Source organism: Dromaius novaehollandiae, chromosome 37, assembly GCF_036370855.1.
Source record: "Dromaius novaehollandiae isolate bDroNov1 chromosome 37, bDroNov1.hap1, whole genome shotgun sequence".
In the NCBI taxonomy this organism is placed as follows: Eukaryota; Metazoa; Chordata; class Aves; order Casuariiformes; family Dromaiidae; genus Dromaius; species Dromaius novaehollandiae.
Genome location: NC_088136.1, coordinates 318,617 through 344,728, shown reverse-complemented (window position 1 = coordinate 344,728; position 26,112 = coordinate 318,617). Strand labels below are relative to the sequence as shown.

Below are 26,112 nucleotides of genomic sequence, written 5' to 3'. Positions count from 1 at the left end.
GGGCTGCACGCCCCCCCCCCCCCCGCGCCCCACGGCCTCGCACGCACGAGGAACGCACGAAGCCCCCCCCCACGTGAAGCCCCGGCGTGGGGGGGGGGGGGGGGGGGAGCCACGCGCAGAGCCGGCGTGGGGGGGGCTCAGGACCTTTATTGCACCCCGGCGGCGACCGTAAAAGCTTCGGGGCCCCCCAGCCCGGCCCGGGGCCCCCCCAACACACACAAGGGGGGCTGGGGACGGGGGGGGGGGCCAGCACGTCCTTGGGGACACACGGGGGGGGTCTTGGGGGGGTCCCAGGGCCTCATCGGATCTGGAAGGGAGAGAAGAGAGTCGGGGGCGGCGGAGGGAGGGGGGCTCCCGCGTCTGCTGCCCCCCGCGCCCCCCCGGCCCATGGCCCCCCCGGGCCCCCCCTCACCGTGTACTTGTCCCACTTCTTCTCGGGGTCGTAGGGCTCCCAGCGGCTGGCGGGGAAGATGTGCTTGTTCGTTCTTCTCGTACCAGCTGCGCAGCACCACCTTGCCCGCGTGCGACTGCCGCCGGGGGGGGGGGACGGGGGGGACACACACCGTCAGGGGGGCAGCGCTTGGGGGGCCTCAACGCGGGGGGGCCAGGCTGGGTGCCTGGGGGGGCTCTGGGGCACCGTGGGGCCAGGCCGGGAGCCTGCGGGGAGGTCCGTGGGGCACCGTGGGGCCAGGCCGGGTGGCCGGGGGGGCCGTGGGGCCAGGCCAGGTGGCCAGGGGGGCCGTGGGGCCATGCTATGGGGCCAGGCCGGGTGCCTCAGGAGGGCCCTGGAGCACCGTGGGGCCAGGCCAGGTGCCTGGGGGGGGCTGTGGGGCACTGTGGGGCCAGGCCAGGAGCCTGTGGGGGGGTTTGTGGGGCACCGTGGGGCCAGGCCAGGAGCCTGTGGGGGGGTTTGTGGGGCACCGTGGGGCCAGGCCGGGTGCCTGGGGGGGTCTGTGGGGCGCCGTGGGGCCAGGCTGGGGGGCCGTGGGGCACCGTGGGGCAGCGGGGCCCCCCCCCACCTCGTCCTTCTCCACGGTGGCGTCGCTCAGCAGCCGCACGTCGTCGTGGACGTCGAAGTTGAACAGCGGCCCTGGAGGGGGGGGGACACGGGGACGGTGACGTCACGGGGGGGGACAGCCAGCCCCACGGACACCTCCCCCCCCCTTGGGGACAAACCCACCCCCGGGGACACAGCCACCCTCTGGGGACGTGTCCCCCCCCGGTGTCACTCACCGCTCTTGCCCCGGGCTTTGGTGACGATGAAGTCGTAGAAGCTGTGGTGCTGGGGGCGGGGGGAGGGCTCGTTAGCGGGGGGGGCTCGTTAGCGGGGGGGGGTCCGACCCCCTCGGGGCCCCCCATGGGGCGGGGGGGACATGGGGGGGGACACTCACATGGGGGATGATCAGGTCCTCCTTGATGTACATGAGCTGCTCCACCCCCGCCGACCTGGGGGGACACTGTCAGCCCCCCCAACCCCCCCCAGCACCCCGGGGTGCCCCCAACCCCCCCAGGGGGGGCCCCAACCCCAGGGACCCCCCCGAATATCCCCGAGACACCCCCAGGGCCCCCAAAGCCCCATGGGACCCCCAGAAACCCTCTTGGTTGACCCCAACCCCCCCATGACCTCCCCAAGGCCCCCCCAAACTGCCCCAGCAACCCCCCAGCCCCCCCAGGACCTCCAACCCCCCCAAACCACCCTGACCCCCCCCCCCAAGTCTCTTCAACCCCCCCCAAACTGACCTGGCACCCACCAGGCCCCCCAAACCACCCTGGGGCCCCCCCAGGGGCACCTCTCAGACACTTCTAGGCCCCCCAGGACCTCCAGACACCCCCGCTCACCCCCCCCAGATCCCATTTTGGGATCTCTGCCCCCCCCCGACACCTCTGGGCCCCCCCCGGCCCCCAGGGACCCCCCCAGCCCCCAGGGACCCCCCCAGCCCACCGGAGCTCGCTGAAGTCCTTGCGCAGGATCTCCAGGGCTTTCTGCAGGAACTGCTGCATCGTGTTGCCCTTCTTCATCTGGGGGGGGGAACGGGGTGAGGGGGCCTGGGGGGGGCGACCCCCCCATCCTGCCCCCCCCCGGGGCCCCCCCAGCCCCCCGTACCTTCACCGTGCGCCGGTGCCCGGAGCCGTCCCAGTAGCTGAAGGTGATCTCGATCTCCTCGTCTGAGCGGGGGCAGAACGGGGGCAAATCGGGGCATTGGGGGGGGCAAATCGGGGGATTGGGGGGGGGGCAAACTGCCCCCCAGCTCTGCCAGCCCCCCCCAGCCTTCTCTGACCCCCGCAGCCCCCCCCAAACCTGCCCCCCAGCTACTTCCGACCCCTCCCCAGCCCCACACATCTGCCCCTCCCGGCTCCTCCAAACCCCCCAAACCGCCCCCCAGACCCCCAAGTTGCCCCCCAGCCCCTTCTGACCCCCCAAGCTGCCCCCCCAGCCCCTTCTGACCCCCCCAAGCTGCCCCCCCCCCTTACTCTTGATCTTCTCCTGCTTGGCCTCCCACTCCTGGCGCAGCTCCTCCCGCAGCCGGTTCTCCTCCTCCTGGGGGGGGAACCGGACGCCTGGGTCCCTGGGGGGGGGCTCAGACACCCCCTCTGCCCCCCCCAAAGGGTGCGGGGGGGCAACGGGGAGCGGGGGGGCCCGGACGCCTGGGTCCCCGGTACCTCGCGGTCCCGGTCGGGCAGGAAGCTGGTGTCCACGTCTGGGTTCTTGCCCAATTTCCGCTTTTTGGGGGGCTCTTCTGTGGCTGGGGGGGGGGGCAGGGTCAGCCCCAGCCTGACCCTCACCCCCCCCCCGTGCCCCCCCCGACCCACCGTCCTTCTCGGGCTCCTCTTCCTCGCGCTCCTCCTCCTCCTCGCCCTCGTCCAGGGTGAAGGAGAGGCTGGAGATCTTGCGCTTCTCCTCCTGCTTCCGCTCGCGCTCCCGCAGGCGCTCCAGCTTCCTGCGGCACGGCATACTGGGGGCACTGGGAGCGGGGGGGGGGGCGAACGGGGGGGGCGCGGGGCCGGGACAACGGGGCGAGCCGGCGGCCACCAGTCTGGGGAAGCGCTGGGGAGACTGGGAGCGCTGGGGAGACTGGGAGCGCTGGGATCTCGCTGCTCCTCTGCCAGGCAGACTGGGGTGGGGGCACTGGGGGAGCTGGGCAAACTGGGCGGCACACATCTACCTGCAATGGGACTTCCCTGCCTCCTTACTGGGACCAGTGAGGATCTAACTGGTGCTGCCGGGCAGCTCTTACTGGTGCTACTGGGGCTGCAGAACCTTTAATTAAGTTTGTTAATCATGGCAGTTAAGTCAACGTTAAGCCTTAAACCACCGCTACCGCAAAGTCCTCACTGGATCTCCAAACAAGACTGCGGGGCGGCCCTTACTGGTCATACTGGGGCTGCCGGGCGGCCCTTACTGGTCATACTGGCCGCCCTGGGCTGACTCACAGCTGCAGCTCCTTGGACTGCTCCTTCTTGGCCAGCTGCTTCTCGCGCTCCTTCACCAGCGCCTCCTGCTTCGCCTTCATGTCGTTGAGGGTCACCAGGCCTGGGGGGGGCACAGGGGGAGGCGGCCTGAGTCTCCTGGATGCCGGGGCCCCCCCGGGCCCTCCCCGGACGCCGGGGCCCCCCGGGCCTCCCCCCGCGCTCACCCACGGTGCTGGACTTGAGCTCGGCCTCGACGGCGTCGTAGTGGGCCGAGAACTTCTTGTCGATGTTGGACTTCATGATGTTCTCCTGGGGGCGGCGGGGGCGTTGGGGGGGCTCAGGGTACCCCCAGACCCCAAAGGCAGCCCCAGGGGACCCCCAGACCCCAAGCTCCCCCCCCCAACCCCTGTGACAGCCCCAGGGTCCCCCCAGACCCCCAGGGTCCCCAATGACAATCCCAGGGTCCCCCCAACCCCTCAATGACAGCCACACGACCCCCCCCAGACCCCAGTGACAGCCCCAGGGTCCTCTCAAGCCCCCCGGTGACAACCCTAGTGCTCCCCCAAGCCCCCAGGGCCCCCCATGAGAGCCCCAGGGCCCCCCAAGCCCCCAGGGTCCCAGTAACACCCCCATGCCCCCAGTGACAGCTCCAGGGCCCCCCCCAGACCCCCAGCGACAGCCCCACGGTGCCCCCCCAGACCCCCAGCGACAGCCCCACGGTGCCCCCCAGTCCCCAGGGTCCTTAATGGCAGCCCCGGCCCCCCCCAGCCCCCCCGGCCCCCCACGAAGCCCCCAGCGCCCCCCGCGCACCTCGGCGATGCGCTGCCGCATCTGCTCCATGTGCTCCCGCTGCCGCTCCCGCTTCTTCATGAGCTGCAGGGCCCGGCCGGCCTCGCTCGCCGCCCCCTTGTACTGCGCCATGGTCGCGCCGGGGCCGGGGCAGCCGGGGGGCAGCGGGGGGACGCGGCCGCGAGGGCGCCGAGGGCACCGGCACCGGCACCGGCTCGGGCGGCCGGGACCGAGCAGGAGCGGCCGCAGCAACAGCAGCCGCAGCCGGAGGAGACGCTGGAAGGACGTCACAGCCGCGCGACGTGCGCGTCACAGCCCCGCGCCCGCCCACCGCCGCGCGTCATCACCGCGCGCCAGCTCCCCCCAAACAACATCCACAACAGCCAGCGGGAGAGGAAGACGTCATCACCCCGCGCCCGCCCGGTGAGCTGCGGCGCGCTACGTCATCACCCGGCGCCCGCGGAGGCGGCTCCAGCCCCGCCCACGGAGGTGGGGGCGGGGCCTGCGGTGAATAAATTACAATAAATTACAATAAATTATAATAATTTACAGCGGTGAACCCTCCCCCCTCCTCGGGTCCCGGCGGGGGTGCTGGTCCCAGTAGGGGCAGTTTACTGGTCCCAGTGTGTGCGTTTGGAGGGGGGGTACTGGTCCCAGTTGGGGGGTTACTGGTCCCAGTTGGGGGGACCCCGGTGCCCGGCACGATGATGCCACAGGCCCCGCCCACCCGTCCCACCCCCCAAGTAGCCCCACGGCGGCACGGTGACGCCACAGGCCCCGCCCACCCCCCCGACCCCTCCCATCCTGCCCCCCAAGTAGCCCCACGGCAGCACGGTGACGCCACAGGCCCCGCCCACCCCGCCCCCTCCCATCCTGCCCCCCAAGTAGCCCCACGGCGGCACGGTGACGCCACAGGCCCCGCCCACGTCCCCCCCCACCCCCTCCCGCCCCGCCCCCCAAGTAGCCCCACGGCGGAGCCGGAAGCTGGGGGGCAGCAGCGGGTTTATTGTCCAGCAACACACGGGGGCAATAAATAGGGGGTGGGGGGGTCCCCTCCGCCGCTATGGGGCAGGACTCCTCTGCCCCACAGACCCACAGGAGGGGGGGGGGCTGTGGGGCAGGGAGGGCAGTGCGGCCCCACACGGCACGGAGGGAGGGTTCGGGCCCCCCAGCCTCGGGGGGGAGGTCTCTGTGGGGCAGGCCCCACGCGGAGGGGTGGCTCAGACCCCCGAGGGATCCCCATGGGGCAGCCCCCGAGGGCACAGGGTCCCTGTGGGGCAGCCCCCAGGCAATGGCCATCCCTATGGGGCAGGACCCAGGGAGTGGCAATCCCTATGGGGCAGGACCCAGGCAATGGCCATCCCTATGGGGCAGCCCCCAGGGAGTGGAGATCCCTATAGGGCAGCCCCCAGGGAGTGGAGATCCCTATGGGGCAGGCCCCCGGGAATGGCCATCCCTATGGGGCAGGCCCCAGGCTGGCGATCTCCATGGGGCAGCCCCCAGGGAACAGAGGTGCCCATAGGGCAGCCCCCAAGCAGCTCAGGCTCCCTATGGGGCAGCCCCCAGGGAATGGCACTCCCATGGGGCAGCCGCAAGCAGCTCCGGCTCGCCGTGGGGCAGCCCCCAAGGAACAGAGCTCGCTGTGGGGCAGCTCCAAGCGGCTCCGGCTCCCCGCGGGGCAGCTGCAAGCGGCTCCGGCTCGCCGTGGGGCAGCCCGGGCTCGCCGTGGGGCAGCCCCCAAGGAACAGAGCTCCCATGGGGCAGCCGCAAGCGGCTCCGGCTTGCCGTGGGGCAGCCCCCAAGGAACAGAGCTCCCATGGGGCAGCCCCAAGCGGCTCCGGCTCGCTGTGGGGCAGCCCCCAAGGAACAGAGCTCCCCGCGGGGCAGCCGCAAGCAGCTCCGGCTCGCCGTGGGGCAGCCCCCAAGGAACAGAGCTCGCCGCGGGGCAGCCGCAAGCGGCTCCGGCTCGCCGTGGGGCAGCCCCCAAGGAACAGAGCTCCCATGGGGCAGCGCCAAGCGGCTCCGGCTCCCCGTGGGGCAGCCCCCAAGGAACAGAGCTCGCTGTGGGGCAGCTCCAAGCGGCTCCGGCTCCCCGCGGGGCAGCTGCAAGCGGCTCCGGCTCGCCGTGGGGCAGCCCGGGCTCGCCGTGGGGCAGCCCCCAAGGAACAGAGCTCCCATGGGGCAGCGCCAAGCGGCTCCGGCTCCCCGCGGGGCAGCCGCAAGCGGCTCCGGCTCGCCGTGGGGCAGCCCGGGCTCGCCGTGGGGCGGCCCCCCGCTAGTCGGCCTGGGGCACGGCGATGGCGGGCCCCTTGGGGTCGTCGAAGCGGTCCATGGTGCGCAGCCCCAGCAGCATGTGCAGGCCGTAGGCCAGGCCGCCCAGCAGCAGGGCGCCCGTCAGCAGCCCCATCCACACGCCCGGCGCAAAGAACCCGGCGCAGTCGCTCGCCGCCCCGAACGCCACCCCCGTCACGTTGAACGCCTGCACCTGCGGGGGGGGGACACGGGGGTGAGCGCCGGGGGGGGGACGGCGGCCGGCGCTGCGGACCCCCCCCGCGAGCCCTGGGGATCTAAGGGTGCTGCCCCCCCACGGTGCCCAGCCCCACGGGCACCCGGGTGTCCTGCCCCCCCCCCCCAAAGGGACCCCAGGGTGCCCCCCCCAGGGACCTAAGCCTCTGGGCCCCCCCCCCCCAACAGTGCCCAGCCCATGGGGCACCCGGGTGTCCTGCCCCCCCCCCCCCCGAAGGGACCCAGGGGGCTGATCCCCACGGGGACCCAGGCATCCGGCCCCCCCCCCCCACCAAAGACACCCCAGGGCACCCACCTCCATGGGGACCCAGGCGTCCGGGCCCCACACCACTCCCCCAAGACCACCCCGGGTGCCCCCCCCACATGGGGACCCAGGCGTCCGGGCCCCCCCCACCAAAGACACCCCAGGGTGCCCCCCCCATGGGGACCCAGGCCTCCAAGCCCCCCCCCAAGGGACCCCAGGGCACCCACCTCCATGGGGGACCCAGGCGTCCGGGCCCCACACCACCCCCCCCAGGACCACCCCGGGTGCCCCCCCCCACATGGGGACCCAGGTGTCCGGGCCCCCCGCCACCCCCCACGGGGACCCAGGCATCCGGGCCCCCCGCCGCCCCCCCAAGACCACCCCGGGTGCCCCCCCCATGGGGACCCAGGCGTCCGGCCCCCCCCCACCAAAGACACCCCAGGGTGCCCCCCCCATGGGGACCCAGGCGTCCGGGCCCCACACCACCCCCCCAGGACCACCCTGGGTGCCCCCCCCACGGGGACCCAGGCATCCAAGCCCCCCCCACAAGGGACCCCAGGGTGCCCCCCCCCCGCCCCCCCCATGGGGACCCAGGCCCGCGGCCCCCCCGCCCCCCCCGCGCAGGGCCCAGGCGCGCGGCCCACCTGGAGCCCCCGCAGCAGCAGGCGCCAGCGGGCAGCGGGGTCGCTGGGGCTGGGGGGCAGCAGCAGGGGCCCGGGGGCCGCCAGGCGCCCGCAGCGCCAGCCCAGCGGGGTGGGGGCCGCCGCCCCCCCCGAGCCGGCGAAGGTGCCGCGCGGGGCCCCCCCCAGCGCCACCCCCACCTCCGCCAGCCACCCCCAGCGCCGCCCCGACACCGGGAACAGCGCCTGCCGCAGCACCAGCCTGCGGGGGGGGGGGGGGGGGACGGCGTTGGGGGGGGCCGGGATGTGGGGTGGCCCCCCCCCAGCATCCCTGACCCCCCCGGATTGCCCTGGGCCCCCCCGATCCCTCCAGCACCTCCCAATACCCCCCAGGCCCCTGACCCCCCCCAGACCCCCCAATCCCTCCAGGACCCCCCCAGCACCCCCCAATACCCCCCAGGTCCCTGACCCCCCCCAGCGTCCCTGACCCCCCCCCAGATCGCCCTGGGCCCCCCCAATCCCTCCAGCACCCCCCAATACCCTCCAAGGTCCCTGACCCCCCCCAGATCGCCCATCCCCCCCCAGATCCCCCTGTGCCCCCCCCCAGGGTCCCAAATACCCCCAGGGACCCCCAATCCTTCCAGGACCCCCCAGGACCCCCCCAATCACTCCTGGGATCTCCAACCCCCCCATGGGTCCCCCAACCCCCCCCCAGGATCTCAGACCCCCCCCAGGGACTCCCCCGACCCTCCCCAGGACCCCCTGATCTCCCCAGACCCCCCCAGGACCCTCCCATCTCCCCCTTAAATCCCTGCCCCCCCCCGGGACCTCAGTCCTCCCCAGGGCCCCCCAGCCCCCCCGGACCCCCAGCCCCCCCCAGGACTCACGTGATGGTCAGCGTCTCCTCAAAAACGCCGTCGTACTTCATCACCAGCCTGGGGGGGGCACGGGGGGGGCGTTGGCCATGCGGCCCCCCCAGTCCCTGCCACCCCCCAGCCCCCCTGGGACCCCCGGGAGGACCCCGAATCCCCACACACACCCCCCAGGACCACCCCCGCCCCCCCCAGCCCCACCTGGGACCCCCAGGACCACCCCAGCCCCCCCCAGCCCCACCTGGGACCCCCCCAGAGATCACCCAGCCCCACCTTGGACCCCCGGGACGACTCCATACCCCCCCAGCCCCCAGCCCCACCTGGGACCCCCAGGAGGACCCTGAGCCCCCCAGGACCACCCGCCCCCGGCCCCACCTTGGACCCCCCAGGACCACCCCAGCCCCCCCAGCCCCACCTGGGACCTCCAGGACCACCCCCAGCCCCCCCGGCCCCCCCAGGGACCCCAGGAGGACCCCAACTCCCCCTCCCACCCCCCCCACCCCACCTGGGACCCCCAGGACCACCCCACCCCCCCCCCCAGCCCCTCCTGGGACCCCCAGGACCACCCCAGCCCCCCCCGGCCCCACCTGGCCTCCTCGGGGTCCCAGGAGGAGCCCCCCAGGTCGACGGAGGCGCCGGGCCCGAAGGTGCGGGCCGTCAGGTCCTGCTCCCGGCCCTCGTAGCCCACGGTGAAGTTCTGGGCCCAGAGCAGGATGCGGGGGGTGCCGGTGGGGGGCCAGCGCAGCGGGGGGGTCGTCTCCGCCGCCCCCCCGGCCTCCTCCCGCTGCAGCAGCTGCCGGCCCGGCCCCGCCGCCGCCCCCGCCGCCTCCGCAGCACCTGGGGGGCGGCCGGGGCCGGCGTGAGGCTTGGGGGGCAGAGCTGGGGGGCTGGGGGGCGGCCGGGGGGGCAGGGGGGGCGGGGGAGCCGGGGGGCAGAGCCGGGGGGCCATGGGGCAGAGCTGGGGGGCTGGGGGGCGGCCGGGGGGGCAGGGGGCGCCGGGAGAGCCGGGGGGCAGAGCCGGGGGGCCATGGGGCAGAGCCGGGGGTCGTGGGGGCAGACGGGAGGGCAGGGAGGGCCCGGGGGAGCTGTGGGGCAGAGCCGGGGGGCCATGGGGCAGAGTCGGGGGGGGGGGACGGGAGGGCGGGGGGGGACGGGGGAGCTGTGGGGCAGAGCTGGGGGCCAGGGGGCAGAGCCGGGGGGGGCGGACGGGAGGGCGGGGGGGGCCGGGGGAGCTGGGGGGCAGAGCCGGGGAGCCGGGGGGTGGACAGGAGGGCGGGGGGGCCTGGGGGAGCCGTGGGGCTGGGCTGGGGGGCCATACGACCCCATGGCGCTTGGCTAGAAGGTCCCACGGGGCGCTGTGGGGCTGGGTTGTGGGTCTGGAGGGCCCCATGGGGCTGGGCTGGGGGGCCATAGGACCTCGTGGGAGCAGGCTAGAGGGTTACAGAGTCCTGTGGGGCGCCGTGGGGCTGGGCCGGGGGCTCTGTGGGGCTGGCTGGGGGGCCGTAGGACCCCACGGGAGCAGGCTGAGCGCCGCGAGGCTCTGTGGGGCACCGTGGGGCTGGGCCGGGGGCTCCGTGGGGCTGGCTGGGGGGCCGTAGGACCCCACGGGAGCAGGCTGAGCGCCGCGAGGCTCTGTGGGGCGCCGTGGGGCTGGGCCGGGGGTTCTGTGGGGCTGGGAGGCCGTAGGACCCCACGGGAGCAGGCTGAGCGCCGCGAGGCTCTGTGGGGCGCCGTGGGGCTGGGGCCGCGCCGTGGGGCAGCTACGCACGCGGGAGGGCCGCAGGGCGGTGAGCAGGGCCGTGTAGGGCACGTCCTCCTCCTTCAGGGCGCTCAGCACCTGCCCCATGATCTCGTCTGGGGGGCGGCGGGGGGGGGGGTCAGCGTGTGGGGCAGCCCCACGGCACCCCCCCCGCCCCCCGGCCTGCCCCACTCACCGTTGCTGGTCAGCACCTCCTTGGGAGCCATGAGGCTGGAGCTGCGGGAGCAAGGGGTCAGCGTGGGGCAGCCGTGGGGCAGAGCAGGGCGCCGTGGGGCAGAGCAGGGCGCCGTGGGGCTCAGGAAAACGAGCAGGGGCACGTACCCGCGCCGTGGGGCAGGGCAGCAGAGAGAGGGGAACCGGCCGTAGGGGACACAGGCACCCACAGGGGGCTATGGGGCAGCCGTGGGGCAGCCATGGGGCGGCTGTGGGGCGGCCGTGGGGCAGCCGTGGGGCACGTACCCGGCGGTGTGGGGCAGGCGCACCAGCAGCAGGGCGGGCAGGGAGGGGGGAACCGGCCATGGGGGACACAGGCACCCCAGAGGGGACTATGGGGCGGCCGTGGGGCGCTGTGGGGCGCTGTGGGGCGGCTGTGGGGCGCCATGGGGCACGTACCCGGCGGTGTGGGGCAGGCGCACCAGCAGCAGGGCGGGCAGGGAGGGGGGAACCAGCCGTGGGGGACACAGGCACCCACGGGGGGGCTATGGGGCGGCCGTGGGGCGCTGTGGGGCTGCCGTGGGGCGCCGTGGGGCGGCCGTGGGGCACGTACCCGGCGGTGTGGGGCAGGCGCACCAGCAGCAGGGCGGGCAGGGAGGGGGGAACCGGCTGTAGGGGACACAGGCACCCACAGGGCGCTATGGGGCAGCCGTGGGGCACTGTGGGGCAGCTATGGGGCGCCATGGGGCACGTACCCGGCGGTGTGGGGCAGGCGCACCAGCAGCAGGGCGGGCAGGGAGGGGGGAACCGGCCATGGGGGACACAGGCACCCCAGAGGGGACTATGGGGCGGCCGTGGGGCGCTGTGGGGCGCTGTGGGGCGGCTGTGGGGCGCCATGGGGCACGTACCCGGCGGTGTGGGGCAGGCGCACCAGCAGCAGGGCGGGCAGGGAGGGGGGAACCAGCCGTGGGGGACACAGGCACCCACGGGGGGGCTATGGGGCGGCCGTGGGGCGCTGTGGGGCTGCCGTGGGGCGCCGTGGGGCGGCCGTGGGGCACGTACCCGGCGGTGTGGGGCAGGCGCACCAGCAGCAGGGCGGGCAGGGAGGGGGGAACCGGCTGTAGGGGACACAGGCACCCACAGGGCGCTATGGGGCAGCCGTGGGGCACTGTGGGGCAGCTATGGGGCGCCATGGGGCACGTACCCGGCGGTGTGGGGCAGGCGCACCAGCAGCAGGCGGGCAGGGAGGGGGGAACCGGCCGTGGGGGACACAGGCACCCCAGAGGGGACTATGGGCGGCCGTGGGGCGCTGTGGGGCGGCTGTGGGGCACCGTGGGGCAGCTGTGGGGCAGCCGTGGGGCACGTACCCGGCGGTGTGGGGCAGGCGCACCAGCAGCAGGGCGGGCAGGCTGGCGTTGAGGCGCAGCTGGCGCAGGGCGGCCCCGTCCACCCGCAGTGGGGCAGCCCCCAGCGCCTGGGCCAGCATTCGGGGCAGGGCCCCCGCCGCCCCCCCGGCCACCGCCGGCAGCACCAGGGACGACGGGGCCCCCCCCAGCGCCGCCTGCATGGGGGGGAGGTTAGGGGGCAGCCCCACGGCCCCCCCAACCCCCAATCCCAGACCCCCTGGGCCCCGCGTCCCCTGGGCCCCATAACCTCCACCAGCCCCACACATTCCCCCCTTGATGCTCCCCACCCCCCAGGACCCCCCAGGCTGCCCCCAGCCCCACAGCCCCTCCCAGCCCCACAGGACCCACCCCCTGCCCCAGAGACCCCCCCCAGCACCCATCCCCTCTCACCAGCCCCATGGGACCCCCCCATGCCTCAGAGAGTCCCCCCAGCCCCACATCCCCCCACCAGCCCCACAGCACCCCCCTCTGTCTCAGAGGCCTCCCCCAGCCCCACAGGCCCCCCCATGCCTCAGAGACTCCCCTCAGCCCCACGGGACCCCCCTCTGCCCCACACCCCCCCGCCAGCCCCACGGGACCCCCCTCTGCCCCACACCCCCCCGCCAGCCCCACGGGACCCACCCCCGGCCCCCCGCGCCCCACCTCGAGGTTGGGGAAGGCGCTGTCGGGCTTGTTGCCGTAGACCCCCCCGTAGGCCGTGAAGTCCTCGACGCTGAGCTGGGGGGGGGCGCGGGGGGGGGGAGCATCAGGGACGGGGGGGCACCCGGCCCCTCACCCCCCCCCCCCCCCCCGTGACTGTGTCACCATCACGCGCCGCCGCCGCTGCGGGGGGGGGTGGGGGGGGGAGGGATCCGCTTCCCCTTTTCCACCAAGCGATGGGGGGGGGGGGGGCGGGAGGCTTTGGGGGGATCCCGGAGGGGTGGGAAAGGAGGGGGGGCTGGGGGGGGCCACGGGCTCCCCTTGGGGCACAGGATCACTTGGGGGGGCCCTGGGGGGCAGGGGAGTAATGGGAGGAGACGGGAGGAGGATCCCTTTGGGAGGAGCAGTGGGATCCCCACAGGGCAGAACGGGGGATCCCGGGGGGGAACCAAGGGATCCCAGTGGGGGGAAACGGGAGGATCCCTTGGGGGAGGGAATGGAGGGATCTGCCTGGGGGAGAACGAGGGGATGGATCCCTGTGGGGGGAAATGGGGGGATCCCTCCGGGGAGAAAATGGAGGAATCCGGGTGGGGGAGAACGAGGGGATGGATCCCTGTGGGGGGAAATGGGGGGACGCCTGTGGGGGGGGGTCTCTTTGGGGCATCGCTTTGAGGGAACTGGGATCGCTTTGAGGAGACAGCGAGGGGATCCCCACGGGGGGAACAGGCAGATCCCTCGGGGGATCAACAGAGAACGCGGGGTCGCGATCGATCAGAAGGGGGGGATCCTCTGGGGGGCGGGGGAAGCTCTCCAGGGGGTCACCCTGCAGGGTGCCGGGGGGGGGGGGGATCCCTGCGGGGGCCGGGGGATCCGCTTACCTTCTCCTGCAGGAAGAGGAGGACGTTGTGGGGGCCCCGCTCCAGGGCGGGGGCCAGCAGGGCCCGGAGCTGCCCCTCCGTCACCACCTGCCCCTCGTAGCTGTCGGCCAGGGGGGGCCACAGGGAGCTGGCGGGGGAGGGATCCGCCGGGATCCGTGGGGTGAGGGGGATCCTCTGCGCCTACAACCCCCCCTCCAAATCGATCCCCCCCGCGGCCCCCCGCGGCAGATCACCCCTCGCACCCCCGCTCGGGGCGGATCCCTCCGACTAGATCCCTCCGCTAGATCCCCCGCCGCATCCCCCGCCCGGGCCGCCGGCAACCCCCTCCCGCGGGAAGCGCCCCGATCCCTGGGCAGATCCCTGCTGGCAAAGCCCCCCCCCCCTCCCCCTCCCCGGGATCGCGCTCAGAGGCCGCAGCCCCCCCGCCGGCTCGCCTGGGCCCCGCGGGATCCGCCGTCCCACCTGCGGCTGGACCAGGCCAGCAGCGGCACCTGCTCGGCCCGGGACAGGGACAGGGACAGGGCCACGGCCAAGGCCGCCACCGCCGCCGCCGCCGCCGCCATGTTGCCCGCAGTCCCCGCCGCGGTCCGCGCCCCGCCCGCTGCCGGTCCTCCCCTCCCCCCTCTCCCGGGGGCGGGGCCGCGGCGCCCATTGGGCCAATCGGCGGGCGGCGGCCGCGGCGGGGCGGGGCCGCCGGCGAAGGGGCGGGGCGCGCGGGCGCGCGGCCAATCAGAGCGCGGGGGCGGGGCTTCCCCAAGCCCCCCCCCCCCCGGTGCCCCGCAAGGACCCGCACGAGCCCGTACAAACGCTCCGCCTTTATTGGGGTCCCGGGGCCCCGCCCGGGGGGGGGGGGGGAGCAGCCCCCCCGGGGCGCTGTGCAGTGGGGGGGGGCTGGAGCTGCCGTCTGGGGGGCTGGGACGCCGAGGTGGGGGGCAGCCCCATAGCAGGGGGGCACCTAGTGTTGGCACAGGGGTGGGGGGGTCCCGCTATGGGGCTGCAGAGGGGCCAGAGGTGGGGAGGACCTGGGGGGGCCCGGGGAGTGGGGGGGCGAGAGGTATGTGGGGACCCGGGGGGGATCTGGGGGCCCAGGGAGGTCCCTGGGGGTCCCTGCGGGGACAGCAGGATTCCTGGGGGATCTGGGGGCCCAGGGAGGTCCCTGGGGGGGCAGCGGGTTCCCTGGGGGATCTGGGGATCCCAGGGAGGTCCCTGGGGGTCCCTGGGGGGGCAGCAGGATCCCTGGGGGATCTGGGGGCCCAGCAAGGTCCCTGGGGGTCCCGGGGGAGTCAGGGGGATCCCTGGGTGATCTGGGGGCCCAGGGAGGTCCCTGGCGGTCCCTGGGGGGGGCAGCGGGTTCCCTGGGGATCTGGGGGCCCAGGGAGGTCCCTGGGGGGGCAGCGGGTTCCCTGGGGGATCTGGGGGCCCAGGGAGGTCCCTGGGGGTCCCTGGGGGAGCAGCGGGTTCCCTGGGGGATCTGGGGGCCCAGGGAGGTCCCTGGGGGTCCCGGGGAGGCAGGGGGATCCCTGGGGGATCTGAGGGGCCAGGGAGGTCCCTGGGGGTCCCTGGGGAGGCAGGGGGATCCCTGGGGGATCTGGGGGCCCAGGGAGGTCCCTGCAGGGGCAGTGGGTTCCCTGGGGGATCTGGGGGCCCAGGGAGGTCCCTGGGGGTCCCGGGGAGTCGGGGGATCCCTGGGGAATCTGGGGGCCCAGGGAGGTCCCTGGGGGTCCCTGCAGGGACAGCGGTTCCCTGGGGGATCTGGGGGCCCAGGGAGGTCCCTGGGGGTCCCTGGGGAGTCAGGGGATCCCTGGGGAATCTGGGGGCCCAGGGAGGTCCCTGGGGGTCCTGGGGAGGCAGGGGGATCCCTGGGGGATCTGGGGGCCCAGGGAGGTCCCTGGGGGGACAGCGGGATCCCTGGGGGATCTGGGGATCCCAGGGAGGTCCCGGGGAGGGGCCAGGGGATCCGGGGGTCCCCGGGAGCACCGAGGCTGCCGGCGGAGGGCGGGGACCCCCCGGGGGTGCCGTGGGGGGGTCCCGGGGTGACGCCGAGGGGATCCGGGGGGGGGGCTCAGCCCCGGCTGCCGGGGGGCGGGGGGCCGCCCCCCCCGGAGCCCGAAGTAGACGTAGAGCAGGAAGGCGACGAGGGCCCCGAGGGCGACCAGCTGCGGCCCCAGGGGCAGGAGGCGGCCCCCGGCCGGGGGGGCGGCGGGCGCCCGGGGGGGCCGGATGGCCTGCCGCGGCTCCAGGCGCAGGGGGGCCCCCGCGGAGCCCCCCCAGGGCCGGCGGGGCCTGCGGGGAGGGGGGGACGCGGGGTGAGCGAGGGGGGAGGCCCCGACCCCCCCGGCGCCCCCCGGCTCCCCCCTCCCCGCTCACCTCTCCTCCGGCTCCGTCAGGCTGGGGGGGGCCCAGAAACGCTCCCCGATCTGTAACGTCACGGGGGGGGGGGGGGTCAGCGGGGGCCTCGGCCCCCCCCGCCCCCCAGGACCCCCCCGGCCCCCACTCACGGGCTGGCGGGCGCGGGCCGGGCCCTCGTACTGCTGGGGGGCAGGTCGTCGGCAGCGGCGTCTGGGGGGGGGGGAGCGGCTGAGAAACGGGGTACGGGGACCCCGAAAGCCCCTGCGCCCCCCCACCCCCTCCTCAACCCCCCCCGCCCCACTCCTGCCCCACGTCACCCCCCCAGGAGCTGCCGCTCCTCCGAGCCCCCACCCAGCCCCCCAGCTCCCCAGGGACCCCCAAACCCTCCCCGGGGCTCCCCAAAACCCCCAGGGACCCCCAACCCCCCCCAGGGCTCCCCAGACCCCTCAGGGACCCCTGAACCCTCCCTGGGGCTCCCCCAGACCCTCCTGTTCCCCCCAGGGACCCCCAAACCCTCCCCGGGGCTCCCCAAAACCCCCCAGCCCCCCCCAAGGGACCCCCAAACCCTCCCCAGGGCTCCCCAAACCCCCCAGGGACCCCCAAACCCTCCCCGGGGCTCCCCAGACCCCCCAGGCACCCCTGAACCCTCCCCAGGGCTCCCCAAACCCCCCAGACCTCCCCTGAGACCCCAAACCCTCCCCAGGGCTCCCCAGACCCCCCAGGGACCCCCGAACCCCCCCCGGACCCCCCCCCCCCAAGCCCTGGGCCCCCCCGACCCCTCACCGTAGCCGCTCTCGTCCTCTTGCTCGGGGAAATCGTAGAACTCCCGCGTGTGGGTCCGCGTGGGGCTGGGATCTGGGGGGGGGGGGGGGCGGTTCTGGGGGGCTGGCCTGCAGTCCCCCCCGTGCCCCCCAGCCCCCCCAGTGCCTCCCAGTCCCCCCCAGCGCCCCCCGGCCGCTCACCGTCCCGGAAGCGGTGCTCCCACCGCGGCTCTCTCAGGTAGGACCACGAGGGGCTGAGATCTGGGGGGCAGCACGCGGGGGTCAGTGGGGGGTGCGGGGCCCCCCCGGACCCCCCCGGTCCCCCCCCGGCCCCACTCACCCGCCTGCGGGCCCTGGTACGACTCCTGCATGAAGGTCTCCGAGGGGCCGGGGTCTGGGGGGGCGCAGCGTCACTGGGGGGGCAGCGTCCCCCCCCCGGGACCCCCATTGCCCCCCTGGGGTCCTCGGACCCCCCAGGACCCCCCGCCCCCCAGGACCCGCCAGGGACCTCACAGTCCCTTTGGGGTCTCCCGGCCCCCCTGGGACCCCCCAGAGACCCCAGCTGCCCCCCTGGGCCCCCTATTCCCCCCCCAGTGCCCCACGGCCCCCCCAGGACCCCACGGCCCCCTTGGGGCCCCTGAGCCTCCCACGGCCCCCCACTGCCTCCCCGGGTTCCCCCCACTCCCCACGGCCCCCCCAGAGACCCCACCTGCCCCTCTGCGGTCCCCCAGCACCCCCGGGACCCCCATTTCCCCCCAGGGCCCCCCCAGGACCCCCACTGCCTCCCTGGGGTCCCATAGCCCCCCTGGGTCCCCATTGCCCCCCCGGGGTCCTGGAGCCCCCCAGGGCCCCCCATTGCCCCCCTGGGGTCCCAGAGCCCCCCAGGCCCCCCCCGGCCCCCCATTGGCTCCTTGGGGCCCCCCCGGGCCCCCCACTCACCGCTGCCCCCCACGCGGCTCCGCTGGGTCTCGTACTCGTAGACTTTCTTCTCATACAGCTTCCGCGTGGAGCCTGGGGGGCCGGGGGGGGTCAGGGCCCCCGAGACCCCCTGCCCCACTGTGCCCCCCCCACAGCCCCCCCCAGGCCCACAGAGAGACCCCTGTGCCCCCATAACCCCCCCCCCAGGGCCAGGAGCCCCAACGCAGCCCCCCGGCACCCCCCAGAGCGGAGCCCGCCGAGGCCCCCAGCGCCCCGGCCCCAGTGTCCCCAGTCCCCCCCCAGTATTCCCAGTGCCCCCCAGTGCCCCCCAGTGCCCCCCCCGCGCCCCGGCCCGCACCGACGACGGGGCCGTGCGGGATGCGGCAGCTCTTGAGCTTCTCCAGCAGCTCCTTGTCCGTGAGGCCCCGGTAGCTCTGCATGGCCTGGGGGGACACGGGGACATGGGGACACCCGGGGACGCGGCGGGGGGGACGGGGAAAGGGACAGCGACAGCGGCGTGGGGCTATGGGGCAGGGACATGGGGGGACAGGGTCACCCAGGGGCTGTGGGGCAGGGACATGGGGGGACATGGGGCCACCCTAGGGCTGTGGGGCAGGGACAGGGGGACATGGGGCCACCCTAGGGCTATGGGGCAGGGACATGGGGGACAGGGTCACCCAGGGGCTGTGGGGCAGGGACATGGGGGACATGGGGCCACCCTAGGGCTATGGGGCAGGGACAGGGGGACAGGGTCACCCTAGGGCTATGGGGCAGGGACATGGGGGACATAGGGCCACCCTAGGGCTATGGGGCAGGGACATGGGGGACATGGGGCCACCCTAGGGCTATGGGGCAGGGCCATGGGGGACAGGGTCACCCAGGGGCTGTGGGGCAGGGACATGGGGGACATGGGGCCACCCTAGGGCTATGGGGCAGGGACAGGGGGACAGGGTCACCCAGGGGCTGTGGGGCAGGGACATGGGGGACATGGGGCCACCCTAGGGCTATGGGGCAGGGACAGGGGGACAGGGTCACCCAGGGGCTGTGGGGCAGGGACATGGAGGGATATGGGGCCACCCTAGGGCTATGGGGCAGGGACATGGGGGACAGGGTCACCCAGGGGCTATGGGGCAGGGACATGGGGGGACACGGGCCCCCCTGGAGCTATGGGGCAGGGACACAGGGGACATGGGGTCACCCTGCAGCTATGGGGCAGCAACCTGGGAGACCTAGGGCCACCCTGGGGCCATGGGGCAGGGACACGGGCCCCCCAGGGCTACGGGACAGGGACATGGGGGGACAGTGGGGACATGGGGCCCCCCAGGGCTATGGGGCAGGGCCACGGGGCCACCGTGGGGCTGCTGGACAGGGACATGGGGGGGGACAGGGCCACTCTGGGGCTATAGGGCAGGGGCACGGGGGACATCTGCCCCCTGGAGCCCCATAGGGCTATGGGGCAGGGCCATGGGGGGACACGGGCCCCCCGGAGCTATGGGGCAGGGCCATGGGCCCCCCAGGGCTATAGGGCAGGGCCATGGGGGGACACGGGCCCCCCGGCGCTATGGGGCAGGGCCACGGGGGCCCGATCCCAGGTCCCGGTCCGCGGGGTGCCGGTACCGGCCCGTTGAGGGGGGAGGTCGCGGTCCCGCCGGGGCCGGGGGGGGGGTCCCGGGCCGGGGGGTGCCGGTCCCGGGCCGGGGGGGGGGGTCCCGGGCCGGGGGGGGGTCCCGGTACCTCGCTCCTGGGTCCAGGCCGCGCGCGCGCGCGAAGGGAAGTGACTCAGGGGGGCGGGGCCAGCGCGGGGGGCGGGGCCAGCCCGCGGAGGGGGCGGGGCCAGCTCGAGGCACCGCCAGACCGACCCGGGGGCGTGGCCAAACCCACCCGGGGGCGTGGCCGGGCCCACCTGGGGGCGTGGCCACGCCCGCTCCGGGGGGAGTGCTCTCCTCCCGGCCACGCCCCTCCGGGCCCACCGTGGGGGCTATGGGGCAGCTCCCCCCCCCCCCCCCCGCCATAGGGCAGGGCCCGGATGCCTGGGCCCCTTTGGGGGCAGGGCGGGGAGGCACCCGGACGCCTGGGCCCCCGCCGGGTGGGTGGAGGGGGGGCCCCACCCCGTGACTCAGCTCCGCCGTGCTCCCCGCCCCCCCCCCAGCCCCACACGTGTGGGGCGGACGCGCCGGGGGGTCCCCAAGGAGGACGCGGGCCGGGCTCATTTCTCCTCGTTTATTCCCTCCGTGGGGCCGGCGGGTCGCCCCCCACCCCAGCCCCCCACCCCCCGGGCCCCCGCCCTGCCCCACAGCGGGCCGGGGGGCGCCGGGCCCCACACGTCACGATCACGGCACAAGACAGACACCGGGGCGGGGGGGTGCTGGGGGGCAGGACACGGGGCCGGGGCGGCACAGCCGTGGGGCGGGCTGTGGGGCAGGCCACGGGGCACGGCTAGGGGGCAGGGCTGTGGGGCATGGCTACGCGGCAGGCCATGAGGCTGTGGGGCAGGGCTATGGGGCAAGCCACGAGGCTATGGCACAGGGCGCAGGGCTATGGGGGGAGGCTATGGGGAAGGGCAATGAGGCTGCCCGTAGGGCTATGGGGCAGGCCGTGGGGCCGGGCAACGGGGCAGGCCGTGGGGCCGGCTATGGGGCAGGGTCATGAGGCAGGCCACAGGCCCGTGGGGCAGGGCAACGAGGCAGGGCGAGGGGCTACGGGGCAGGCCCCGGGGCTATGGGGCAGGGCGATGAGGCAGGCCGCGGGGCCGCGGGGCAGGCTATGGGGCAGGCCCCACAGACACCATAGCTGCACGCAGAGGGGGCGGGGCCTCCCTGCCCCCCTAGGCCCCGCCTCCCGCCCCCCGGGGCGGCTCCTGGGCTCGGCGCCCCCTGCTGTGGGGGAGGACCTGCGGGAGAGAGGCCGTCAGGGCACCCCGACCCATAGCGGCACCCCCAGACCCACAGCGGCACCCCCAGACCCCCATGGGGCACCCCCAGACCCCCATGGGGCACCCAGACCCACAGCGGCACCCCGACCCGTAGCGGCACCCCCAGACCCATAGCAGCCCCCCCAGACCCCCATGGAGCACCCCGACCCATAGCAGCACCCCCAGACCCCCATGGGGCACCCAGACCCATAGCGGCAGCCCCAGACCCATAGCAGCCCCCCCAGACCCCCATGGAGCACCCCGACCCATAGCAGCACCCCCAGACCCCCATGGGGCACCCAGACCCATAGCGGCAGCCCCAGACCCATAGCAGCCCCCCCAGACCCCCATGGAGCACCCCGACCCATAGCAGCCCCCCCAGACCCCCATGGGGCACCCAGATCCATAGCAGCCCCCCAGACCCACAGCAGCCCCCCCAGACCCCCATGGGGCACCCAGACCCATAGCAGCCCCCCCAGACCCCCATGGGGCACCCAGACCCATAGCAGCCCCCCCAGACCCCCGTGGGGCATCCCCAGGCCCCCAGGCTGCCCCCCAGACCCCCGGGAACACCCCAGACCCCCGGGGAAAGACCCCCAGCCCCCCCGGCGCCGCTCACCCTACATCTGGTTGGCGAAGGAGGTGGGGGCGCCGGGGCCGTACCCCCCCTCGGGGGGGCCGTAGCCGCCCTGGCCGTAGTCGGGCTGGTAGCCGGCCTCGGGCTGCCCGTAGCCCCCCCCGCCGGGGCCGTAGCCCTCGGGGGCCGCCTGCTTCTCGGGGGCCCCCCCGGGGGGGCCGCGGCCCCAGGGACCCCCCCAGCCCGTCTCCTTGAACACGAACCAGATGTTGCCCGTCCACAGCACCAGGTTGAGGAAGCCGAAGACCTGCGGGGGGGGGGGGGGGGGGCAGCGCTATAGGGGGCGGCCTATAGGCGAAGGGGGGGCTATAGGGGCTGGGGGGGGCTCTAGGGATGCTATAGGGCCCGGGGAGCGCTATAGGGGTGCCAGAGGTCCCGGGGGCCTGCAGGGGGGTCCAGGGTGCTATAGGACCCAGAGGGGCACTATGGGAGCCTATAGGGGTGCTATGGGTCCCAGGGGGGCTGGGGGGGGCCCTAGGGGTGCTATAGGTCCCAGGGGGGCACTGTGGGGGCCTATAGGGGTGTCCAGGGGTGTTACAGGTCCAGGGGGCTCTAGTGGGGGCTATAAATCCAAGAAGAGCACTATGGGAGTCTATAGGGGTGCTATGGGCCCCGGGGAAGCACTACTGGGGTGTCTAGGGGTGCTATAGGTCCCGGGGGGCTCTAGGGGTGCTATAGGTCCAAGGGGAACACTATGGGGGTCTGTAGGGGTGCTATGGGCCCCAGGGAAGCACTACAGGGGTGTCCAGGGCTGCTATAGGTCCCGGGGGGGCTCTAGGGGTCCTATAGGTCCCAGGGGGGCACTGCAGGGGCATCCAAATGTGCTATGGGTCCCAGGGAGGTGCAAGCAGCTCTAGGGATGCCATAGGTCCCAGGGGAGCGCTATAGGGGCTATAGGGGCTGCTATAGGTCCTGGGGGGGCACTATAGGGGCTGCTATAGGTCCCGGGGGAGCGCTATGGGGGGCTATAGGTCCCGGGGGAGCGCTATAGGGGCTGCTATAGGTCCCGGGGGAGCGCTATGGGGGGCTATAGGTCCCGGGGGAGCGCTATAGGGGCTGCTATAGATCCCAGGGAAGCGCTGGGGGGGCTCTGGATCCCGGGGGGGGGGGCAGGGGGGCACCTGGAGCACCACGGGTCCCGTGGGAGCCCCGCGGGGCTGCTCTGGGTCCCGACCCCGCCGTGGGGGGGGCCGCAGGGGGGTCGGGGGGGGGGGGCTCACCACGGAGGTGTTGAGGCCGGAGGTGGGGGGGTCAGGGGGGGGCTCACCACGGAGGTGCTGAGGCCGGAGGTGGGGGGGGGTCAGGGGGGGCTCACCACGGAGGTGGGGGGGGGCGCAGGGGGGGGCTCACCACGGAGGTGCTGAGGCCGGAGGTGAGGGGGGGGCGCAGGCCGCGGCAGCGGGTCCCCGGGCGCTGGCAGCCCGGCAGCTGGGCCAGCACGGCGGCGGGGGCCGTCACCTCCTTGACGTCGGCCAGCGCCTTGGCCCAGGCGCAGGAGCTCACCAGCCACAGGAAGGCCAGCACCCCCGTGGCCGCCAGGTCCTGCGGGGCGCAGGGGGGGGTCACACGGCCGGCCCCCCCCCGGCGGCCCCCCGTCCCCCGTGTCCCCGAGCCCCGCGTCTCGTCCCCCCGCCCTTGTGCCCCGCGTGCCCCCCCCCTTCTCCCGTCCCCCACGTCCCTCAGCCCTTCTTCTCTCCGCGTCCCCCGCGTCCTTGTGCCCCGCGTCCCCCCCACCTTCTCCCCACACCCCCATGTCCCCCTGCCCCACATCCCCCGTGCCCCACATCCCCCCATCTCCTCATGGCCCCATGTCCTTGTGCCCCACGTCCCCCCATCTTCTCCCCACGCCCCCATGTCCCCCTGCCCCACATCCTCCGTGCCCCACGCCCCCCCATCTTCTCCCCACGCCCCCATGTCCTTGTGCCCCGCGTCCCCCCCATCTTCTCCCCACGCCCCCATGTCCTTGTGCCCCGCGTCCCCCCACCTTCTCCCGTCCCCCACGTCCCTCAGCCCTTCTTCTCTCCGCGTCCCCCGCGTCCTTGTGCCCCGCGTCCCCCCCATCTTCTCCCCACATCCCCATGTCCTTGTGCCCCGCGTCCCCCCCATCTTCTCCCCACACCCCCATGTCCCCCTGCCCCACATCCCCCATGCCCCACATCCCCCCATCTCCTCATGGCCCCATGTCCTTGTGCCCCACATCCCCCCATCTTCTCCCCACGCCCCCATGTCCCCCTGCCCCACATCCCCCGTGCCCCACATCCCCCCATCTCCTCATGGCCCCATGTCCTTGTGCCCCACATCCCCCCCATCTTCTCCCCACATCCCCATGCCCCACGTCTCCCCATCTTCTCCCCACACCCCATGTCCTTGTGCCCCACATCCCCCCATCTTCTCCCCACATCCCCGTGCCCCACATCCCCCCATCTTCTCCCCACGCCCCCATGTCCTTGTGCCCCATGTCCTTGTGCCCCGCGTCCCCCCCATCTTCTCCCCACACCCCCATGTCCTTATGCCCCACATCCCCCGTGGCCCTCGTCCTGTCTTCTCCCCACGCCCCCATGTCCCCCTGCCCCACATCCTCCGTGCCCCACATCCCCCCATCTCCTCATGGCCCCACATCCTCCATGCCCCACATCCCCCCATCTCCTCATGGCCCCGTGTCCTTGTGCCCCACGTCCCCCCCATCTTCTCCCCACACCCCCATGTCCTTGTGCCCCGCGTCCCCCCCATCTTCTCCCCACACCCCCATGTCCTTATGCCCCACATCCCCCGTGGCCCTCGTCCTGTCTTCTCCCCACGCCCCCATGTCCCCCTGCCCCACATCCTCCGTGCCCCACATCCCCCCATCTCCTCATGGCCCCATGTCCTTGTGCCCCACATCCCCCCCATCTTCTCCCCACGCCCCCATGTCCTTGTGCCCCATGTCCTTGTGCCCCACACCCCATCTTCTCCCCACGCCCCCATGTCCTTGTGCCCCACGTCCCCCCATCTTCTCCCCACATCCCCATGTCCTTGTGCCCCACACCCCATCTTCTCCCCACATCCCCATGTCCTTGTGCCCCACGTCCCCCCATCTTCTCCCCACGTCCCCACATCCCTATGCCCTATGTCCCCCACATCCTGTCCCCACGTCCCCACATCCCCACGCCCCACATCCCCCACGTCCCGTCCCCACGTCCCCGCGCCCCCCACGTCCCCGCACCCCCACTCACGATGACGGGCCCCTTGTTGTTCTCCCGGTACTTGCTGTCGAGGAAGAGGTAGACGCCGAGGGCGCCCAGGGCGTAGAGGAAGGCGAAGACGGCCACGGTGACGAAGAACTCGGCGGCCGACGAGTAGTCGCCCACCAGGAACACCTTCTCCTGGCCCGCGCCCTGGCACGTGGGGGCCACGAAGTACACCTGGTGCAGCCTGCGGCACCGCAGCGGGATAGCGCCGGCCCCCCCGGCCCCCCCGGCCCCGCCAACGGCCCCCGCGGCGAGCACCCGCCCCGCTGCACGCAGCGTCTCCCCGCGTGGTCCCTATGGGCCTGGAACCTCCCTGGTTGGTCCCTATGGGTCTGGAGCATCTCCCCAAATACTACATATGGGTCTGGAGCATCTCCCCAGCAGTCCCTATGGGCCTGGAGCATCTCCCCAAATACTGCATATGGGTCTGGAGCATCTCCCCACGTGGTCCCTATGGGCCTGGAGCCTCCCTGGTTGGTCCCTATGGGTCTGGAGCATCTCCCCAAATGCTACGTATGAGCCCAGAGCAGGCCAGACTGCGTCATATGGGTCTGGAGCATCTCCCAGATTGTACATATGGTCCTGGAGCATCTCCTCAGTGCCCCACATGCGATTGTAGCATCCCTGATTGGTGCCTATGGGTCTGGGGCATCTCCTCAGTGCCCCATATGGGTCTGCAGCAACCCCAGGTGGTGCCTATGGGTCTGGGGCATCTCCTCAGTGCCCCATATGGGTCTACAGCAACCCCAGTTGGTGCCTATGGGTCTGGGGCATCTCCTCAGTGCCCCATATGGGTCTGGAGCAACCCCAGGTGGTGCCTATGGGTCTGGAGCATCTCCTCAGTGCCCCATATGGGTCTGGAGCAACCCCAGGTGGTGCCTATGGGTCTGGAGCATCTCCTCAGTGCCCCATATGGGTCTGGAGCAACCCCAGGTGGTGCCTATGGGTCTGGGGCATCTCCTCAGTGCCCCATATGGGTCTGGAGCAACCCCAGGTGGTGCCTGTGGGTCTGGGGCATCTCCTCAGTGCCCCATATGGGTCTGCAGCAACCCCAGGTGGTGCCTATGGGTCTGGAGCATCTCCTCAGTGCCCCATATGGGTCTGGAGCAACCCCAGGTGGTGCCTATGGGTCTGGAGCATCTCCTCAGTGCCCCATATGGGTCTGGAGCAACCCCAGGTGGTGCCTGTGGGTCTGGGGCATCTCCTCAGTGCCCCATATGGGTCTGCAGCAACCCCAGGTGGTGCCTATGGGTCTGGAGCATCTCCTCAGTGCCCCATATGGGTCTGGAGCAACCCCAGGTGGTGCCTATGGGTCTGGGGCATCTCCTCAGTGCCCCATATGGGTCTGGAGCAACCCCAGGTGGTGCCTATGGGTCTGGGGCATCTCCTCAGTGCCCCATATGGGTCTGCAGCAACCCCAGGTGGTGCCTATGGGTCCAGAGCCCCCCGGACGCGGAGCCTGTGGGTCGGAGCCCCCCGGACGCGGTGCCTGTGGGTCCGGAGCCCCCCGGACGCGGAGCCTGTGGGTCGGAGCCCCCCGCGCACCTGAAGGGGTAGCCGAAGTCCACGGCGATGTTGAGGTTGCTCTCGTTGCGGCTGGCGCATTCGACGCTGAGGTGGAAGGAGCCCGAGTAGCTGCCGCAGGTGGCGAAGGCGAAGATGGAGAAGAGCTGGGGGGGGGGACAGGAGGGGTGACCGGGGGGGCAGCGGGGGGCCGTGTCCCCCCCTCCCCACACCCCCGGATGGGCAGAGCCCACGTTCATTCCCCCCCCCCCCGCCCCCGGCCTCGTTAATCCCAGGATTAGACCGGGATGACCCAGATCGGCAGCTGCTTCGGGGGGGGCTGGGGGGGAACTGGGGGGGTCCAGAGGGTCCTGGGGGGATCTGGGGGGGGTCAGGGGGAATTGGGGGGATACAGGGAATTGGGGGGGGTCTGGGGGGGGGATCCAGCGGGAGGTTGGGGGAACTTGGGGGTCTAAGGAGGTCCTGGGAGGGGGGTCCGGGGGGAATGG

General features: G+C 74.1%; 4 protein-coding genes across 5 annotated transcripts in view; all 4 read right to left on the bottom strand.

Annotated features, from left to right (window-relative positions):
• Positions 1–127: 127 nt before the first annotated feature.
• On the bottom strand, positions 128–4,536 carry FAM50A (family with sequence similarity 50 member A). Its single transcript, XM_064503463.1, has 13 exons — positions 4,222–4,536; positions 3,636–3,720; positions 3,433–3,532; positions 2,812–2,939; positions 2,662–2,744; positions 2,473–2,539; positions 2,105–2,166; positions 1,943–2,019; positions 1,392–1,446; positions 1,234–1,282; positions 1,020–1,090; positions 413–527; positions 128–307 (listed from the first exon to the last, which is right to left on the bottom strand). Exons 1-13 carry the CDS (start codon positions 4,330–4,332, stop codon positions 147–149), a joined length of 1,164 nt encoding a protein of 387 aa, XP_064359533.1. The 5' UTR covers positions 4,333–4,536; the 3' UTR covers positions 128–146.
• Positions 4,537–5,185: 649 nt separating this feature from the next.
• On the bottom strand, positions 5,186–13,944 carry ATP6AP1 (ATPase H+ transporting accessory protein 1). The gene is made up of 10 exons (XM_064503417.1): positions 13,760–13,944; positions 13,298–13,424; positions 12,423–12,497; positions 11,742–11,935; positions 10,397–10,437; positions 9,904–10,316; positions 9,050–9,573; positions 8,478–8,525; positions 7,615–7,852; positions 5,186–6,685 (listed from the first exon to the last, which is right to left on the bottom strand). The coding sequence occupies exons 1-10, from the start codon at positions 13,858–13,860 to the stop codon at positions 6,476–6,478; spliced, it is 1,971 nt and encodes a 656-aa protein (XP_064359487.1). The 5' UTR covers positions 13,861–13,944; the 3' UTR covers positions 5,186–6,475.
• Positions 13,945–14,097: 153 nt separating this feature from the next.
• EMD (emerin) lies at positions 14,098–19,137 on the bottom strand. Of its 2 annotated transcripts, XM_064503477.1 has the most exons (9): positions 19,060–19,137; positions 17,684–17,768; positions 17,347–17,418; positions 16,748–16,801; positions 16,609–16,668; positions 16,430–16,501; positions 15,796–15,856; positions 15,665–15,714; positions 14,098–15,580 (listed from the first exon to the last, which is right to left on the bottom strand). In XM_064503477.1, exons 2-8 carry the CDS (start codon positions 17,763–17,765, stop codon positions 15,681–15,683), a joined length of 435 nt encoding a protein of 144 aa, XP_064359547.1. In that variant the 5' UTR covers positions 17,766–17,768; positions 19,060–19,137; the 3' UTR covers positions 14,098–15,580; positions 15,665–15,680. The 2 variants fall into 2 exon arrangements, with proteins under 2 accessions (XP_064359547.1, XP_064359548.1); XM_064503478.1 differs by lacking the exon at positions 16,748–16,801.
• Positions 19,138–19,530: 393 nt separating this feature from the next.
• The window catches only part of LOC135325400 (synaptophysin-like), an 8,140-nt gene continuing 1,558 nt past the window's right edge, over positions 19,531–26,112 (bottom strand). The window contains exons 2-6 of the mRNA XM_064503416.1: positions 25,646–25,770; positions 24,086–24,284; positions 22,224–22,415; positions 20,856–21,120; positions 19,531–20,215 (exon numbers count right to left, since the gene is read on the bottom strand). Of these exons, the coding sequence (XP_064359486.1) occupies positions 20,857–21,120; positions 22,224–22,415; positions 24,086–24,284; positions 25,646–25,770 (780 nt within the window). The 3' untranslated portion in view covers positions 19,531–20,215; position 20,856. The remainder of the gene's footprint in view (positions 20,216–20,855; positions 21,121–22,223; positions 22,416–24,085; positions 24,285–25,645; positions 25,771–26,112) is intronic.